The 12214-nt window shown below is 42.3% G+C and overlaps 1 protein-coding gene across 50 annotated transcripts in view; it reads right to left on the reverse strand.

The window, feature by feature from the left end:
• Window positions 1-12214, reverse strand: part of obscnb (obscurin, cytoskeletal calmodulin and titin-interacting RhoGEF b) — a 123979-nt gene that overhangs the window by 16984 nt on the left and 94781 nt on the right. For 49 of the 50 annotated variants that reach the window (XM_079530122.1, XM_079530078.1, XM_079530119.1 and 46 more), the window contains 14 exons: window positions 11637-11918; window positions 9874-9955; window positions 9635-9759; window positions 8451-8651; window positions 7540-7578; window positions 7332-7430; window positions 6124-6342; window positions 5555-5588; window positions 5400-5446; window positions 5207-5305; window positions 3410-3466; window positions 2723-2862; window positions 1558-1758; window positions 631-707 (listed from right to left, as the gene is read on the reverse strand). In XM_079530122.1, the coding sequence (XP_079386248.1) occupies window positions 631-707; window positions 1558-1758; window positions 2723-2862; window positions 3410-3466; window positions 5207-5305; window positions 5400-5446; window positions 5555-5588; window positions 6124-6342; window positions 7332-7430; window positions 7540-7578; window positions 8451-8651; window positions 9635-9759; window positions 9874-9955; window positions 11637-11918 (1702 nt within the window). The remainder of the gene's footprint in view (window positions 1-630; window positions 708-1557; window positions 1759-2722; window positions 2863-3409; window positions 3467-5206; window positions 5306-5399; window positions 5447-5554; window positions 5589-6123; window positions 6343-7331; window positions 7431-7539; window positions 7579-8450; window positions 8652-9634; window positions 9760-9873; window positions 9956-11636; window positions 11919-12214) is intronic. The other variant, XM_079530121.1, reaches the window with a different exon arrangement.

A 12214-nucleotide genomic window follows, 5' to 3' on the forward strand; every position in this document is an offset into this window, starting at 1 on the left:
GTTAACTTGTAGACTGCCTATTTCCACTATATATATATATATAAAATACACACACACGTATATAGAATCTATTTTAGTACATAATTTATTTTGATTATTGTACCGGACATTGTCAGTAATCTCTTTGAATATTGAAGTTATTTGTCTTATTTTAGGTCTTTTTTTTTTCTTTTTCTTTTTTTATGGTCTAAAAGGCAAACAAAAATGTCATTTATATGTTCCAATGTCCAATGCCGAAAAAAACCACACAATTAACACATTGAGAGCCCACGCAAAACTTTCACCTAGAAAATCCATTCACATTTGTTATAATTCAACTGACTGTGGAGACACATGCTGGAACTTTTTACTTTGAAATGTTTTATAGTTTCTGAGTTATTTAATTTAAACGCCAAATGCATTCTCAATGGCGAAAACACAAACTTTGGCACCACGTGTTAAAAAAAAAAAAGGAAAAAAATATATATATTTTTTTTTTTTTTCAAAGACGTCCACAGACGTCTTGGGCTATGCACGTGCGGTAATACCCAAGACGTCCACAGACGTTTTGGGCACAAAATGTGTTAAATCGTTAATTTAAATGATTTGCATGACAATGAATAGTTTGTGCTTGTAGATGCTTGTCCTTACAGTAGTTTCCTCTTGTACTCGCCCTCCGAGACCTCCTCCACACTGCTCTCTGGAAGGTCACCTGCCTCAGCATGCAGCTGCAACAATAGAGCAGTGAAGCTAAACATCCATTTCAGCACTACTATTTACAACGTCTTCTACATCAGGGGTTCTCAACGTTTTTGGCCGGGGACCCCCGGAAATGCTTTGGCAATGTCTCGGGACCCCCGCCCCGCCCCCTCCCGACCCCCAATATAAATTGACTGCTACAATAACCTTAACCCATTTTGGGCGGGAACCCCTTTTGGTGTTTTAAGCATTGTTATAATTTAGCTATTGAAAAATAGCAGATCTACAAGCTCATAGCGCGCCACCGAGTGGCGCGCTACGAGCTTGTAGGTCTGCTATTTTTGAAAAATCGTGAAAATAAAAATTTTAAAATCTTTTTTTTTTTTTTTTTGAAAATAATTTGGGGACCCCCTAAAATAATTCGGCGACCCCCCGAGGGGTCGCGACCCACGGGTTGAGAACCCCTGTTCTACAAGGCAAGTTGATGACAATCGACCTATCCTCATGATGGCGGTCATTTTGCTCAAAGGACCATAAGCCTAATTTATACGTCGTTGTATGACTGAGGTCCTGTAAGAGCAAAATGGCCCGCTTGTGTAAACGGTCATGAACATTGTCGATATTTGATATTGGTGTGAGAAAGAGAAACTGCAAAAGCAGAAAACCCGCAACACTCCAAATGAGAAGACTAGTCTTATACGTGCAAGGCTCAGAGGTACAGTACAACAAATGGTAATGAAAGCCACAAGAAATGTCCTTTTCACAACGCTGAGGAAGGCCCACCTGGCCGAAACACGTCTGTTATCCGTCAGAGGTAAATATACCATGTGAAAAGGATATTTGTTACGGTTCCTGTTACATTATAGCCTGAGGACTTACTTTGAGTTTCTTGTCTAGGTAGGCAGGTGAAACCCAGCCTTGGCGAGACGGTGTGGTTTTCGTGGGCTTCGTACGGACCAGCCATTTAAGTGGATTGGCTGAGTCCAGCACTTCGACATACTGGCCCTCCTTCAGAGAGATGGCTTCTTTGCTGGCCATGGTGGGGTTGTAGTCAGCCGTAGCCACATAGATGTCAAACATCTGTAAATTGCATCCAACAGAATTAGTTAACCACGTTCAACATGGTGTCCCTATTTTGGTTACTGGTATGTCATTATAGAGCGTCGCACTCCCGCCCCCTACCAGGGCCCCGGAAATGATTTCCCGTTAATTTTCCTCATAGACATTTCAATGTCGTACAAAGCCAACTCGAGTTGTGAGAAATCATGACAGCAAACACAAACAAACACTTAATGTAATTATTAGTTTGGTCCAAAATATTGTGTTTATTGTCATGATTTGTCACGACTCGAGTTGGCTTTGTACGGCGCTTAAAAGGTCTTTAAATAAATACTTTTTGAAATGTCTATGGGGAAAATGCATTGGGAATTATTTCCTGGTCATGAAAAGGGGCGGGACTGCGACGCTCTATAAGCAAAAATCTCGAATATTTCCAAATATTCAATTTATTTTTAGTCAAAAACAAGTCAAAAACAAACATTCTAATATTCTATTTGTTTAATGAATATGTTTTAAAGCTTGCTTCATACATGACCCATTGGCCCTAAACGTTTTTCATATGGAAACATATGATTGTATATAAAGAGCAAAAGCACTTTTTTACTGCATACTGTATGTCTGGCCAAAAGTTCCATAAGGAACCAATTTGTTTCATAGAAACACATAGTCATGAATGATTAATGTCAATGCAGTAAAAACATAAACTCAATGCCACAATGTAATCACACAGTGCAGGTGTCCATTGCAAATGAAAAACCTCCTGTTCATTATTGATGGAAAAGCTATGGGATACGGACAATATTCCAAGATCATAGACATTATTTTCCTTTTAAGCGCCGAGGCAAGAAAGACAAACATACGAGAAATACAGTATCGAACATAATTGCACAATCAAGTATGTAGAAGGAAGGTTTCAACCGAGCATATTCACTCGGCGTATACATGACATAAGAGCAAGTGTGTGAACACGGCCACATGGTCTCACCTCTCCCCTGGCTTCGCCCTCGTCAGACTCAGAGGACGAGTCAGCGATGAGGGAGGGAGGGCGAGAGCGTCCGTGATGCGGGGAAGCCGAGGGGGTCTTGGTCTCGTCATCACTGTCGGCTCCGGGGACGCGCAATGAGGCTAAAGGGCGAGAGGAGAGGAGAGGAGAGGCGTGGCTGGGAATCAGAAGGATGCAGGAAAACATACACATCTGCTTCACTACGGTGTTACGCTTGTGTTAGCAATGCAAACAGGTAACGCCATGACCATCTAAACATTAATATCTCTGTGTAAGCGTGTACGTAAACCATCGCCTGCCAAGACTACATAATCAGTATTAATCACTAAATACAATTAATTCTGACAGCAAGACAGCAAAAAACTCAATAATGCGTCACAAAGATACAGAACACAGACAACACTAAGAGGGACAGAGATGTTCGACCCGTGTATAAATGTCATCAGCATATTATGTGCACTATAGTATATATGGGTCTTGTTTATGTAACACAAAATTATTTCCACAAGTCCTTGTCTGGTCCACCAATAGTGGAACTATAAACATCGATCTCACCACTGTGCTAGTTGTACAGTACAAGAAGACTAAATCGACAAGTCATGGACAGCACTCCTTGTGGAAAGAATCTATGTCTACCGTAAAGATTGATGCACTGGTGGTGATACATACTGGATGCTTTGGGCCATGATTTCATCCACTGGAGCACTTGATGATTCTGTACGCTGTCTGAATAACAAATCAATGACTGGTGTGAGCATTTGAATGGTTTGTACTGAAGAACTGACGCGTATGAAATGTTAGAAAAGTGGAATGATGATGTATGCCGTCGTCTGGTGAAGGAAGGAGATGTGGTGGCAGGACATACACATACAGTACACCGTATACACACACACACACACACACACAAAAACACACTGTATTTCTCCCTCCCAGGTTTGTTGTCAATTCTACTAGTCATTTAGAAGTGAATTCCAATTCAAGAATTGCAGAGTTAATGCATTCAGATGTTCAGTGTTAATGCAGTTTTCCAGTGTTAATGTATTCGCAATTCTTGAATTAGGTCTTTGAATTCACCGAATTGCATCCAAACCTGTTGCACTATAAATTCCACAGAAAACACCAAATGCATAGGGACAGAAACAAGAATGCATCCAACATTTGATTACGAACTGGTCAGTTCTTCTGACACGGCCACTCATGGCAGCCTGCCGTATTGTTTGCAATATAAGAGAACGTTTTCACCAGCATTATAGCGGACCAATTAGCTCACAATGTGTAGTGTATCATGGTGTATTACGATTTATAATTTATCATAAGATAGCATGAGCTGTGATTTGATAATTTGGCAGTAGCATTTAGTCTACAGGTATATTTTGCAGCCAATGGCATTACCGCATGTAAATGTGCTTTAAATGAAGCCTTTGCCATGGGCAAGAAAATGACACTAAAAACAAACTATACTGTTTGACAATGAACTTAAGTTTTTATTTTCCTTTCACACACTCTGGTCCCATTCCTTTTAAAGATTTTTCAGAGTTAATTAAATAGTGACAAATAAATACATTATATACATTTATAGTAAATGTATATCAGTATTTATGTTAATTCTCTATCAGGGATTATGTTTCCGCTCTGTCTGTCTGTCTGCCTGTGAGCATCTAATCTTGGACACCTAGCTCTGCTGGACTGATTTGTGTGAAACTTTGCAGTCACAGTCCCAGTAGGCCAAAGAAGAATTAACCCTCCAGCCCAAACTTTTCAAATCGAACTCATAAAGGTCGTTTATTTGTATCCAATAGGTAAATTAACCCCTATTCAGTCCAGGGGAGCCTTGTTAACAATATTGTTTAATGTTGTATACTTATGTTTGGAGAATGTTCCTCTATGACCGAAACATTGTTAACTTAACCGCGGAAACCCGTTTTGGTGTTTTAAGTTAAAACTTTTAACTAAGCATTATTTAGCTTTTGAAAAATAGCAGATCTACAAGCTCGTAGCGCGCCACTCGGTGGCGCGCTACGAGCTTGTAGGTCTGCTATTTTTGAAAAATCGTGAAAATGTGGCACAAATCTTTGAATATATATTCTTTCAGAAGACTTTTTATTTATTTCGACGTCAGGTCTATAAACAACCAGGGATTTTGTTCATGGACTGTGATCAAGAACATTACTGCAAACTGTCCTCAAAGATAGAGAAGCTGGTGTGGTGTTAATGTCCTAATAGGCACAGCACAACAAAACTGCCCAGCACATCGGCACATATTCCACTTCTCCCCAGTGTGTAAACCTGATGGTAGATACCGACCACTGTTCAGACAATATGTACTTAATCAGTTTTATTCCACGGTTCTCAGAATACATATAATGTTGATAATGAATACACAATGTATTCTGATTTGAACAAGCGGTAACACATTATTTACCATACCAAAATAGTCCAATGTTTAATGACAGTAATGGAACTCACCTTGAGTGAATTTTGCCGAAACCATTTCAGTGATCTGGCTGGTGAGTTTCTTGAGGAATTCCTCTGAACCGACCTCACCTAGATATGGCATTTTACCCTCTGAGTGCAGAGAGATAACACATCGTGACATCAATTCTGTATAATGGAATAACAAATTATGCTGAAACCACAGAGTTAGAATAGTTTGTCTTACCTTTCTCTCTCTTAGCCTCATCCTCTGGAGGACTGATTGTAATCACCCTAGAGTCGAATAAAAGGTTTTCATAAGAGAACACACTTTTACGATGTCTATGTATTCTAGATATAATTTACAATATAAATATTGAATTGCCAAACATAGGCACTTACTCTGGAACTTTGGTCTCTAGCTTTTGTTGCAATGCTGGCGAAAACAAGAGAACAAGTACATGTTAGTAATCGATCACTTTCCTATCTTCTTTAAAGGACCACTTCACCACTTTTCAACCTATCTTCATATAATAGGTCGTCACTAATAATCATGAAACAAATCGCGCAGTTTTTTTCTACTCGGTCTGTGTCTCATAGGAGGGCTGTGGCCAGTTCATAAACCGTCTTCCAGTGACATCATCGATGGGGAATACAAGCTAATAAAAACTGCAGGCTTTCTAGTCCTGAAAAGTTGCAATGCGAAAATGGAAGCCATCGTTCTCACGATAATGAAAATCTAAACATTTTTGTAAAAAAAAATCTTGTTTAAAAAATAATCTGCCTAATGATGATGTCACTGGAAGACGGTTTCTAAACTGCCCACAGCCCTCCTATGAGACACAGACTGAGTAGAAAAAAATGGTGCCATTTTATCATGATTATTAGTGATGAATTACTATTATATGAAGATAGGTTGAAAAGTGGTGAAGTGGTCCTTTAAGCGTTTATTTGGTCTCCCTGGTCCTCACCGTCGCCCACTTCCAGCCGAGCAGTGCAGACAGATTGCCCTGCCCTGTTTGTGGCAATACAGGTGTAGGTGCCAGCGTATTCTGTGCCCACGTCCATCAGGATCAGGCTGTGCTGGCGCCCAGAGCCGGCGATTTTATACCCTTTGGTGTCAGGTTTGATCCACAAGACATCTCCCACTGACTGTTCCTTTAGCCAAGCCACCGTGGGAGTAGGAGATCCTAGGAAAAAAAACAGATGGCATAAGAACTATATGGTGTCATAATGTACAGAATGGAGCCCGTCAGTTCAATAATCGGATTATGGGAACTGAAATGCAAAGCATCACTGGGTTTCTGTAAAATAATTCTGCAATTGAAATCATTCTTTTTCTCCCACTTTGGATTTAGATTATTTGTGTATCCTTTGTTGTCACTGCTACCTCCTACAGACCAACCTACAGAACCACACGTCTCTTCTGAGCTCTGATACATGCGACGTGACGACAAAGCCGCTTCTTTTCACCTGATAACACAGAGTTGTACCTGGAGGAGGTACTGTAACATAACGCACAATTCCTCCTAGTTCCCCACTGACAGTGGCGTGCACAGATAGACACTAGGGGGTGCTAGAGCACCCCCTGCCCTTTTGGCAATGTGCCCTTTTGAAAAAAAAGGGAAAAAAAACTTTTTTTTTTCTTTCTTTTTTTGATTTTTAAAAAATAGCAGACCTACAAGCTCGTAGCGCGCCACTCGGTGGCGCGCTATGAGCTTGTAGATCTGCTATTTTTCAATAGCTAAAGCATAACATAATGCTAACACCAAAAGGGGTTCCCGCCCAAAATGGATTAAGGCAACCGGCCGGTTCCACGCGCTGCACAAGGTGCCCTTTTTTAACTTGAGCACCTGCCCCTCTAAATGTCTGTGCACGCCACTGCCCACTGAATAGGCAGCCTGACCAAACTGTAGGTGTCGCTATCCTGAGTTGACTCCACGACAAACTGTGCGTGTTGGAACACTCGGCCAATCCCGAGGCCTCTCCGCAGAGGATTCAGGGATTTAATATATTAACGAGGCTGGAGCTTCTGAAGTGGAAATGCTTACTGCAGGCAAGACTCCCCCCACCCCCCTCTCTCTCTCCATTGCTCACGTACCCATGGAGCTTATCTTAGTTTAGCAGATCAGCACAGGCTCTGCCTAGGGGGAAAAGGAAAACCGCATAGAGAACAAACCTTCCACTTTGACAGACAACGTGATGCTGGTGCCTTGTTTCACTTTCCGATTGTTGAACCTCTCCAGGAAGCGAGGGGGCACCAGGGGCTCCTTGCTGTCTGTAAACGGAATGGTGCGTCATTGTTATGCCACTATGTGTCTACCATAGAACCTAGAGTATTATTATTACAACCAAGCACATGGATGTCGATTGAATTAGAAAAGTACCTTTCTTTGCCCAATCTGCAGGCATTCTCTCCCCTGGAGCTGTGAAAGAGAGTTTGCAATGTTTAAACACAATGTACTTCCCCTATAACCCCATTTACTGTAGGCCTGACGTCGAAATAAAAACAATGTTCGTTCTGAAAGAATATATATTCAAAGATTTGTGCCGCATTTTCACGATTTAAAAAAAAATAGCAGACCTACAAGCTCGTAGCGCGCCACTCGGTGGCGCGCTATGAGCTTGTAGATCTGCTATTTTTCAATAGCTTAAGTATAACATAATGCTTAGTTAAAACACCAAAAGGGGTTCCCGCCCAGACTGGGATAAGCCAGAACAGTGCCAACGAAATCCGCGCTATAAGCTTATTTGAGCCACATCTTCATTCTAGGCTATGCATCGACGCGGGATGGGTTCACTTTCTTAGCGTGATCAAAGTTTAGACTTTTATAAAGGTCTCAAAGCTCACAGTTTGTCTCATTTTGAGGAGAAAAAGGACTATTAACCCACATCTTTTCAGATGGGGGTCGGTGGCCAATTACATATATTTTTGGGGGTCCTTGACATGAAATAGTTTGAGAACCACTGATATAGAAACATTATGGTTTTGCAGAAAACTGTCAGAATTTAGAAGGCATTTGTAGAATCGGCCTCCGGTCTAAATGGGTTAAGCGTGCGCGCAGCAACGTGCGGGTCGGATCCTTGTGGAGGCTGTCAAACTTTTTTTTTTTTAATTGCTGGATTAAATGAAATTAAAGAAAGACGAGTTCCCTCGTTTTGGCACCGGCGGTTCGTGGCGAGAAGAACGAGGTCCCGCGTTCTTGGCATACATTGGGTTAACCTTTCACCCAAAATGCAATGTGAAACACCACAATAGTTAGTTATTTTGTGTCGTGGGACTGCGATGCGGTCATACCTAGAACCATCAGCCTGGCAGAGGAGTAAGCAGAACCAGCTGCATTGCTGATGTACGCAGCGTACTCTCCCATGTCCTCTCTCTTCACCTCCAGGATCTCCAGGGCGTGAACGTCCCCCCGCTCTACCAGAACCTGGACTCTCTTTGAGGCTTGCAGAGGCTGGCCATCCTTGAACCAGTACACCCTGGGTCTGGGGAAACCTGAGAGGGAGACATGACAGTAAGAACTGAACCAGTACACCCTGGGTCTGGGGAAACCTGAGAGGGAGACATGACAGTAAGAACTGAACCAGTACACCCTGGGTCTGGGGAAACCTGAGAGGGAGACATGACAGTAAGAACTGAACCAGTACACCCTGGGTCTGGGGAAACCTGAGGGGGAGACATGACAGTAAGAACTGAACCAGTACACCCTGGGTCTGGGGAAACCTGAGAGGGAGACATGACAGTAAGAACTGCAAATGCACACTACCGACCTTGAAACGTACCTTACCATCGACAGCCTGAGCCAACACACACACACACACACACACACACACACACACACACACACACACACACACACACACACACACACACACACACACACACACACACACACACACACACACACACACACACACACACACACACACACACACACACACACACACACACACACACACACACACACACACACACACACACACACACACACACGTCTCAGAGGAGCTCACAATGACATCAGTAGGCACTAGGCAGGTTTGGTTATTTCAAACTTGATTTTTTGAGGGGCACTAGCCCCCTCCTATATGCCCAGCTTTGTCTGTTTGTGTGAACATAAGCGCGATGATTTGATTGGCTGATGTATTATGATAAGAGCGCCCCTTTTTGAGGGGTGCTAGCCCCTCCTATACACAGGTTCAATATTTGTTTTGTAAACGCCATTGACAATGAAGGGAAGATTTACATCATAATGTGCCATTTATGTCATATTGTCTCTTTATTGTTAGTGGCGTTTATTGTTTGTGTTTGCACTGTTTGTTTTACATCACCATTACATCACCTAATCAACATGAGTTAGACTTTAATATATTATCGTCCAATGTATTAACTGTCCACAGCCCGTCAGTGAGACGCAGGGCGACTGATTGGACGGGAATGAACGAGCAAGGTTGAGTGACATTCCTTCATAGTCAACCTACCCTTTACTCTGAGCTGCATCTTAGCAATGGGAGAGCCCGGGCCGACGTGCATGTCGTGGAGCTCATCCACCACTTGGGGGAGCTGTTCATCTTCGGCTACGGTCTCGAAGGCATCCGTTTCCCTGCTTCAGGAGGGAAGAGCAGTGCAGCACTCAGTATCTACTCATATTCATTTAAGTTATTATTATTCTTTCTTTTTTTTTTTTACAAAACTCTATCAAGGCTGCATTAAAACTCACCTGGATGCATAGCCCTTGGCACTGACATAAGAAGAAGTCTCAGTGGCGTCGGCTGCAGTGTCATAATCTGAGCTGCAAGACACTGCGTAAGTGACAGATGTATTAGTTAGTGTTATATCGTGAAAGCCACTTCAATGTCATAGTCATGGTCAATGTCATTGTCTATTCACAGCGCAATATATTGTACCTAAACATTTTTCCTTTATTTGTAGATAAGGCGTTTGTTTGCATTTTCTAAAAAAGTAATTAAAACCTAGCCTAAACTAACCTGAATAATTGGGTCACTTTTTGTAATTAAGTCACTGAAGGATTCTCCAGGGACTATTTTCTCTTAGAACGTTGAAATCATTCCGTGCTTTAAATTGCATCATGACACATTCAAACAACAGTAACATAACTTTGACTGAAACTAATGGAATCCCGTGGCTTCTCCTCGTAAATCAAACAAACCAGGGCATGCTTTGTCAAAATGGTCGGCAGCAATGCCAAGTGCACACCGAGTTGTAGTCAATGGGCGACAGCTTAATCCATTGAGACCTGGAACGCATCCATGTCACGTTAGCGTTTAACCACATTAACCATTAACCCATTTTGGGGCGGGAACCCGTTTGTGTTTTAAACATTGTTATAATTTAGCTATTGAAAAATAGCAGATCTACAAGCTCATAGCGCGCCACCGAGTGGCGCGCTATGAACTTGTAGGTCTGCTATTTTTGAAAAATCGTTAAAATGTACCTCAAATCTTTCCGAAAATTGTCATGATTTAGAAAACTTTTTTTTTTTAATTTCGACGTCAGGCCTGAATGGGTTAACTCTCGAGAGTTAAATTATATTGTTAAACATCTGCATTAGTTAATTTACAAGAAGTCCACACATTTAGAGAGTATGTAGAAGAATTGTTAATTTGATCTGTTATAATAGTGGCACTGGTGCCACATCAATACAGCATGGAATTGCACAAAATCTTATCCAACGATAACAAAATATTATTTTGGGTCCGAGAGGCTAAATGTCATCAAATGATGGTCCGTGGCTCAAATGCTGAATAAATAATGGGCCTCGATATGAAAGGCGTTGAAAACCACTGCTTTAACCCATTCTGGACGGGAATCCTTTTTGACGTTTCCCGCAGTGCCGCGCTACGAGCTTGTAGATCTGCTATTTGTGAAGAATCGTGAAAATGTGGCGCAATCTTTGAATATATATTCTTTCAGAGCGAACGTTTTCAACTCAAATCTTTGCTTCTGAGGGGTTCCTGGAACAACATATTTTCAGATGGGGGGGTCGGTGGCCAATTACATATGATTTTTGGGGTCTTTGACATGAAATATTGAGCACCACTGATATAGAAACATCATCATCATCATCATCATCATACTATCATCATCATACTATAATTCAGTCAATGTCTGAATGTGTGTCTGTCTGTGTGTCAGAAACACTTCCGTATCTCCTCACCGCCTGCACCAATCGCTCCCACTTTTCACACAGGCATTGACCATAATACTATGGAGGTCTTAACGAAGCCCTTTTTCCAATTTAACAAATTATAAATTAATAATGAATGTATTAGTGAATTAAAATGCGAAAACGCACCCAGGGCGCAGTACCCCCTGCGGCCACAATATCGGGCAATATCTCACAACGGGTAAGGGCTAGTAAGATAAGATTTTGACGTCAGGCCTAAATGGGTTAAATGTGCACATTACGTGTCTCATCATTATGTACAAATGCCCATGCTATATTATGTGCACGCCACTCACTGTCAACCCTGAGTTCAGCCTTGGTGGCGGTGATGCCGCTGCTGTTCTCCGCCGTGCAGCGGTAGACGCCCATGTCCGTGGGCAGCACGTTGGTGATGATGAGCTGGTGGCAGCCCTCCTGGTCCTCGTTGATCATGTAGTGGTCGTTCTCCTCCAGCACCTTGCCGTCCTTGTACCAGCGCACGGCGGGGGACGGCTTGCCGATCACCACGCAGTCGAAGCTGACCGGGTAGCCGTCAGGGACGTCTTGGTTCTGAAGCTCGGTCAGGAAGACCGGCGCAGCTGGAGGACAAGAATTAAAAATCTGAAAATGATCCATGTTCAGTTCAAATAGAGCACCGAAGTCTGGCGTCAATATCGGTAGAGGGCGCTAAGTCCACGGGTTCATGTACTTTTTATTTGCATTGTAATCCCCATAGGGGGATTTTAGATCGCCTCATATGAACTGTGATTGAAAAATCCCAGCCGTTTCACTCACACATGGACGTGAAGAATCAACTCACTGTGAGAAAAGTGAAAACACTAATGTTACTGCTGCTGAATTAGTTACATTTTCGCTAGAAACAGACTGTAGCAAA

This window comes from Electrona antarctica (assembly GCF_951216825.1).
Source record: "Electrona antarctica genome assembly, chromosome: 19".
Taxonomy (NCBI): Eukaryota; Metazoa; Chordata; class Actinopteri; order Myctophiformes; family Myctophidae; genus Electrona; species Electrona antarctica.